Source organism: Antrostomus carolinensis, unplaced genomic scaffold (genome assembly GCF_000700745.2).
Source record: "Antrostomus carolinensis isolate BGI_N321 unplaced genomic scaffold, ASM70074v2 scaffold8616, whole genome shotgun sequence".
NCBI classification, from domain to species: Eukaryota; Metazoa; Chordata; class Aves; order Caprimulgiformes; family Caprimulgidae; genus Antrostomus; species Antrostomus carolinensis.
The window spans coordinates 204138-211955 of record NW_010319781.1 but is presented as its reverse complement, the minus strand read 5'-3'; the positions used below and the strand labels follow the sequence as shown (position 1 = coordinate 211955).

The following is a 7818-nucleotide window of genomic DNA, read 5'->3' as shown; positions in this document are numbered from 1 at the left end:
GCAGTTCTTGCAATGTAAGAAAAGGCTGGTTCACCCAGGAATTCAGAGCATTTCACTTCCCTACTCCCAGCTACAGTAATATACGTGGTGCACAGATCCTGCTGTAGTGGGGAACTCGACCCATTTTGCACAGGGGCTCTTGGCACCAAGGACACTAGGAGCTAAGGATTTTTTAAAGGGTGCTGATAACAGCTGACCCTCATATGCTTTCAGGTTTTATGCCTCCTCCGTAAAAGAGAAGGGGAGGGGTCTATGCCCAGGGCTTTGTACACAGCATCTTTTTACTTGCATCATCTGAAATAAAAGAAGAAAAAAAAATTCAAAGAAAATTGGGTAAAGGTGAGAAGTTATTAATTTTGTTGGGTTTTCTGCATGATTCCTGGCTCAGCTGTGTTTTGCTGCTGGACCAGATGCATGTGATAGTGGTCTGATCCACTATTGATCCCACTTCTGTTGCTATTTATTGATTTATGTCTTTGCTCCAGCCTTTCTGGGGGACAGGATCTGCATTCTGGGCGAGTGGTCGCAGGGGCAACATCACTGGAGGGGCAGGCGCATGGGGGGAGCTGTTGTTGGCAGCTTTCGTCTGAAGGCAGCGTGCGCGATGATTGATTGCACTGCAAGCTCTGCTGTGCCATGCATGCGACACTCCTTGTCTTGGAAACCTCTTGGTAACTTTTTCCTTCTTCACCCACCTCTTAATGAGGTGCTGATAAAAACAAGAGGGTTCCCTGGCTGTCTGCTAAGGTGTTTGGGGCTTTGGGTATTTTTTGCCCTTTCCCCCCACCCATAGTGGGTTGTGAGCCACAGTAAAAAGGTGAGGAGGGAGAAATCAAAAGGAAAGCAGGTGAAAAAGTGTATTCTTTAGTTTTCCCCTTTCCTCTCAAAATCCAAATTTTGTGGAGTTTGGTAAATTAAGATTTCTCCTGCTTTTCTCAGCTGGCACTTAAATCCAGCAGAGCTGTATTCACAGGATGCCAACTGTGTCTGTGTACCAGCCAGATGTGGTGCAGTCTCCAAATCAACAGCTTACCATGGTGCATTATATGGATGAAATAATTGTGTCTGCATAATGGGGAGTGCTCAGCGCGTGTAAATGACGGGTGCATCTGTCTCTATCTATTTCTGTTCTCTGCAGGCCTGCTCTGTGCTTTAGCCTTACTGCAGGGAAAAAAAAAATGCTATGTTTCTGTGGCTTTGGTGGTTGTGTTTGGTATTTTTTTTTCTTCAATTTCTATGCATCAAGTCTCTTGAAGTATCAGTCGAGATTTAGGAGCAGATTGGAGGTATCTGATCTGTAGCACTAATGTGATCAGAGCACGCAGACCTCAAGGACCAGATCAGCTAGAGCCTATCAGCAATTTCCCAGGAGGTTAAGGGGACTACACTGTTTTGCACCAACCAATCATTTTAGCTAAGAAATACCAACATAAACCATCCCCCCTCAAGGGAAAGGCTCTCTGTTGTCTGGCTTTGTAAAGGCAGATGTAAATTGTTTGGATAATTTGGGGGAAGGGTGAGAGAAACAAAGGAGAGGTGACTTTTTTTTCCCCCCCTCCTGCTAATTCAGCAGGTCAGTTGTTTTGTTATGCTGAGTGCAATGCAAAAGTTGCTCTCTTCTGGGATTTGCAAGTAGGTCTAGAAGTCAGTAACCAGACAGCCTGGCATTGAGTTGTCTGGTCATGGCTACTAATGATCCTTCTGATGCCTTGCACTGGAGCAACAGGAGGAACTCTTGCTTCTCTGGCTCCTTTCTTTTTGCTCCATCTACTCCAAGGTTTTTTTCCCAAACTGACGTTATCAAAAGTGCTTGGAAAGATATTTTTTGTTGTCAATTAGAGAATTGAATCAAACCATAGCAGGAAGGGTATGCTGGAATGACATTTTTTTTTAGTATGTGAAAGAATACGATGAGCCATTTTTCATGAAAGATATGAGGGGCACATAAGAATAGATATCATTGTGCTTTTGCTGATAGACAAAGGTCAACAGAGAGCGTGCAAGGTAACGATAGCAAATCAAAAGGGTAATTTGCTGAAAAGAGTGAAACCCTGATTTCGTGAGCCACAACAGTGACAGCTGATACAGGCAAATAAAACAGGCTGATAAGGCATTTTGACTTCTATCTGTTGTCTTTAACGCTAGTCACTTTGGGCTTCTCGGGGAAAAATTCAGGTTATAGAAAATGAGCAAGTGAAACTTGGTGAAGAGATTTAGATGATTTGACATATTTAAATGTCATGGTTTTGATTTGGATGTTGTGATGTTAAAAGCATGATTTATTTTTAAAACTCTTTTATGAATACCTAAAGATCAATTAGATTAATTAGGTAGTCTGACATCTTGTTCTCAGTACTGAAATTTGGAGAGCCCTTTCAACCTGCATGCTAGAATGAAATGAGAACAGACTTCTCTGCTGGTCTTCTATCAGAGATGAATCATCACTGCTTGATGCTGGGATATTAAAGTAATTTAATTTTGGACAATGATTAACATCTTGATTCAAATGCTGGGATCCTTTTCCACCCAGGTCAGCTCATGAGGATTTGGGGAGAGGAATTTCATAAGCCAACAGGGAAAGTATTTGCCCAAGAACAGGGGAATTGCAGTGTGCTGTTGCTTACAAGCGCTTTCCTTTTTGACTTGAACCACTTGGAAAGTTGCAGAATTAACTTCTTAGCCTTTAGTCTGTGCTATTAAATCCGAGATACTTAAAACAGAGGCAGAGGACCCTTTGCTGCTGACTTGCTTCATACATAAAGGTCTTCAACAGTTCTTTTATGGGAGAAGAGAAATAATGGGCAACCAAATTCCCATGCCTAAATTCTTTTTCTAGAAGGAAGTCTCTGTAGACAGTTCATATGATGTAATGCTCTTATATGTAAGGGCAGGATCCTACCATTCCCTTCACATATTGGTCTCTTTCCAGAAGCAGCTCCCTTCAGGTATTTGAACAGCAAATATGTATTCTGTCAGTGGGACTTGCTGCAGTATTAGGGTAATGTTCAGTGGGAGACAAGGTAGACAACCAGTCTATATTACCTAAACTCTGCACAGCACCAGTGCCTCAGAGACAAAGGATATTTTATTAAGGTATGGGAGAAACAGTGACCTTTTTGTAATATTTTTATTAAGCAAGGTGATCATCTATGGTTTTCCTGCTCCTTGCACCCAACATAAGTGAGGGAAATATTTTTTGCCTAGACATTTGTGAAGCCTTTCTTTTGTTCTGATCTATCCAGAGGGCAGGTTTGGAGTTGTTTAAGGCAGCTGTTTAGAGAGGGAGGTTAAGATTAGACTGTGTTAGAAAATGTTTTGCATACTTTACATTGATTTGTTTTAATTGCCTGAAATGCAAGTGAATGGTTACGAATGGATGGAAGTGTGTATAGAGTCCTTGCAGAAGGCAAGATCCCAAACAATTTGTGCTTCTACTGGGATGACACCAAATGAATTTTTCTTTGTGGAATGATTTATAAGAGTTTCTAGGTAGAATTATCTACCTTATCACATTTTCAAACTTTGAATGTGTAACCCTTTTAGCAGGGTCTCTAATGGCACTATTGTAGGTTTCAGACCAAAGATGTTAAACAGTGTGCTTGGAACCATCCAGTCCAAGCCTTTGCTAAGTTGTTTTTATTTTGTGGAGGAGCTGACAGACTCAGAAGAGGCACAACACATCATAAGGCACAACTTCTAGTAGATTTTGGTTAGCATGAGGAAAATACTCTTTAACTACTGAGAATATCTGCTATGTTGTGAAGCTTGTGGCTCTGGAAGTCTCTGGCTAGGGCTTCATTCACAGGTACCTCTGTAATGCTCTCTAGCACTGCAGAGCTAGAGCAGAAGGTTTGGAGATAACGTGCGCATGACTCTCCTTTCCCTTCTCCTCCCTTTTCATTTGGTGTATTTTCAAGGGCCTGAAATCAGCCCTCCAGTCACCTACTTTACTTGTCAAATCTGTTTTAGGAAAAAGTATCTGTCTTTCCACAAAGTTAAGAGGCATCATATTCACAACACTTTCTTATTGCTTTAAAGACTGGAATCCAAGAGCTCTGTTACTGGCAGGAGGGAACACAAAAATGCCAGTTAGAGTGATCCAATAGGGTGAGGCTGGCAGCAACTTTTAGCCTGTGAATCACTCAGAGCAGTAGCCTTGAATCACTCAGAGCAGCAGCCTTGAATCACTCCTGCTAGCTGACAGACTGCTGTTCAGAAGGGGCCAACTCTCATCTTGATTCAGTGAAGGTCATGCTGCCGATTGCTGATATGCAGATGTGTAATTAGGACAAGAATTGGGCCCAAACAATTTTGAAGCCTTGCAGGACAATGTCCAGTTAGGTAAGGTGTCAGTTCTAGGCTATCTCCTAACATCTGCAAGGTGCATTCCTATCCCCAGGCTTATGCAGTGGTGTTTCTGGACCACTACAGCTATTAAAATATGATGGTACAACAGAAAGTCCAGGCTAGATCATGACAGTGTAGGGAGAGCATTTTGTTCTGTATGAAGGCATTCACAACTGAACCAGGATATGAATATGCAGTGTATGTAGTTAGAATTTGTAAGAACATTTGTGTATGTCTCCACAGATACAAGCAGGATATCTGGAAGTTCCTGTGTAAATATTGTCCGATCTATTTTTATTTTCAAGAAATAGCATTTTGCCTTAGAGAGATGTGTAAGGACAGGCTGGTCAAGCAGCCTGTCTGTCAGAAGACCCTCTTCATCTCCCACCCAAACCTCTACCCAGGTTCTCAGTAAATGTCTTGATCCTAGCTAAGAGCCTGCAGTCCGCAAAGGCAGGTAGCAAAATAGGAAATGCTCTTCCATAAAGAAAGACATGTCAGAATAAGCCGCTTATTGCAAATTCCTTCTAAACCACAACTGTGACAGAAACAAATATCATATTGGCAATACCAGAATGTTTGTACTCACACACCAGCTGTTACTTTTTCCCACAGGGTCTTGTTTTTTAAAAGGCTACTGAAGGACGTTTTTGTTAAGCCACAGATTTTATTTCCTATAGTGTTATTTATTCCATCAGTCTTATTTCCTATACTGACTATATCTGATTTTCCTTTGGGACTTAGAATTTTTCCTTACTTTTGGGGTGTATGTGCTAATGTATAATGGATTCTTTCAGGATACAGTCAACAGGCTGACAATAAAGTGTGATGCACCCTGTAATTTCAAGCGATGCATACTTCTGTTATGGATTATTGGATTATCAGCTTGTGGGATTTTTAAGCATTATGTATAACTGAGTGCTGGAGTATTTGGCACACTAAATTTATGAATGACTGTTAATGAATAAACTTTGCTTATTGAAACTGAAATAGAAAAGCTATTCCTGGACCAGAAAAGCTGGTAAACTGTTGGCCTGTAGTAAATTGAACACGTAGCATGAAGTGGTGGTGGTGGGGAAAATACTGCTTAAAGTCAGTTCTGAGTAGGAATTACTGAGGTTTTTTTGGTGGGTTTTTTTTGGTTTGGAAAATTATTGCAGTACATAAACCAATTTGTCTTCAACATCTCTCTGTAACTGAACTAAAGCATTTTCAAATTTTCTTAAATGTTAATTTCAGGAAAACTAGACTTCTAGAAATACATTTTGTATGCAGTATGACATAACCATATGTACATGCATGTATATGCATATGTATATAGTTTACAATGGTGTAAACATTTACATTAGAATTTGAAGGGACTGATTTACCAAGGTGTTGAATGCCTGGGACTCTAACTGATGTGCTCAGAATCTGTAAGTGTTAACATGTTGTGTGATGCATAAGGTGTACATCATAGAACAGGATCAGCATGATGAGTATGGATCAATTTAACTTGTTCAGGCAGTTCAGAGACCTAGTCAGATGCTTTAATGCCAGGGCCATAGGAAACTCAAGCCTGGAGATGTTATTTTTTAATATTTTATTTTCTTTTTGCATTCTAGCTTATTTATGGACAGCATTCCAGAGCATTTATGTGTTATCTCAGTGGTTTTTTGTTTTTTTTTCTCTGCTTCAACACTGCTTAACTAAAGAGTTTATTGCACGTACACATGCTTCTTCTAGTCCACCCAACTATATTAACAATATTATGCAGTGTTGCTGTACACTTGTGATTAAATGAAATGAGAAAAGGCTCTGAAGTATTGGGTGTTGTGCATTGCTTTTCAGGTATTGGTGATTCTAGTTATTTCTAGAACTTCTTTCTTGGTGAATCTAACAGAAAAACATTAAATGCTTTGAGTTCATGTCACAATCTTGTTGTCTCTCGATTTTCTGTGGAATTACAGAAAAAGAGAGAATATCCCAATTTTTATGCCTGGAAAGACTTTAGTGTTCAAAGAGAAAGAGACGGCTAGCTGGAAGAGTCTGACTAGTGTCAGCAGGTCCAGTGATATATATGTAAATAATGTCTGTTCTTTCACATTAAACTGTGAGATGAGACTTTGATAAAATCAGAAATGTAGAAGTAAAAGCCATGCAGCAGAAATGAAGTCTGACTGATGAGCAAGTTCAGGTCATGAAAAAAGGGGTTGATTTGGAGTTTTGTTTGTTTGTTTTGGGGTTTTTTTGTTTGTTTTTCAACTGTATGTGTCTGGCATAAATCACTTGCTACAACAGGCTGTATTATTCATGCCAATACAGAAGAGCTTCTACCTTACAATACTTTTTTGTCTGTTTAATAAAAGTATTGCGTGGAGAGAGAGACCAGAAACAATTCTTTAAGATTAAATCTCTTCCTTTTCCTACCTTAGCTTTAATGAGAATCTAAACGCATCTAAACCAGAGTCAAAATACAGCTAGTCAATAATGAATATAACAGCAACAAGCTCCCCATGTCCCCATGGCTTTCTTTTAGATTCTGGAAGTGAAGGATGTTAAAAACAACATGAAAGAAAAAAGTTGGGAAGGGAGGTGATAATTTCCTTGTTTTCAGTGACTTTAGACATAGCAAGCTGAGGAGATAGGCTGAGCCCTTCTGGAAAAGACGTTCCAGGTTTTGTCAAGATAACGTACCTAAGCAGTGAAAGCATCCCACGGAACTCGCCTTAACCTGCAATCTGAGGATGGGGAGAGGGCGAGGTGGGGAATATTTACCCGGGCAAATTCAAGTGCAGCATTCCCAGCCGCCACTAGTTGTCACTTTGCAACCAGCGGGGTCCGTATTTTCAGCACTGCGGTTAGCGAGATTGCGGTGCTAATTAAACGGAGTAACTCCCAAAGCCGCGGAAAGTCCCGAGCCCGGGGCTGTTACATAGCCAGCCTCGGGGAACCGAGAAGAGGAGAAAAGGCAGCTCGAGAAATGCGGAAGGCAGCTGTCCTAAGGCTGAGGCTGTACCTAGGGGCTGTGCCCCGAGCTTGGGGTGGGCACAGCAGTCTAGCCCGTCAGCGCCCGGTGCGCACACACTCCTCCCGTAAAGCCGAGCCTTACCTGAAGAAAACGATCGTCTCCCACACGTAGACTCCGAGCGCGTTGACGTTGCACATTTTTCCAGCTCTCGCTGTATTTTATTTATTTATTTATTTGTACTCCGTGAGGATTGGGCCGGTGGGGTTGGCCAATAAAGTGACCCGGCACTTGGGGAGAATTGGTCGGAGAAGCGAGACACCCCTCCCGAGGCAGGGGGGAGGCTGCGTGGGGGAGGGCTCCGGTCAGCACCCTGGACAGCAGCAGGGAAGGAGGCTGCTGTCAGCACCCTGGACAGCGTCTGCTGGGCGCCCCGTTCAGCACCCTGGAGAGCGCCGGGGCGCGGCGCTCCGCGGACACCTGCCGAGCGGCCGGTGGCTCCGGTCCCCTCCGGGGCAGGCTTT

At 42.1% G+C, this 7818-nt stretch overlaps 1 protein-coding gene across 1 annotated transcript in view; it reads right to left on the bottom strand.

Annotated features, from left to right (window-relative positions):
* Positions 1-7494, bottom strand: part of GLRA1 (glycine receptor alpha 1) — a 40110-nt gene extending 32616 nt beyond the window's left edge. Inside the window, exon 1 of the mRNA XM_029085289.1 lies at positions 7439-7494. Coding sequence (XP_028941122.1) covers positions 7439-7494 — 56 coding nt within the window. The remainder of the gene's footprint in view (positions 1-7438) is intronic.
* Positions 7495-7818: the final 324 nt, after the last annotated feature.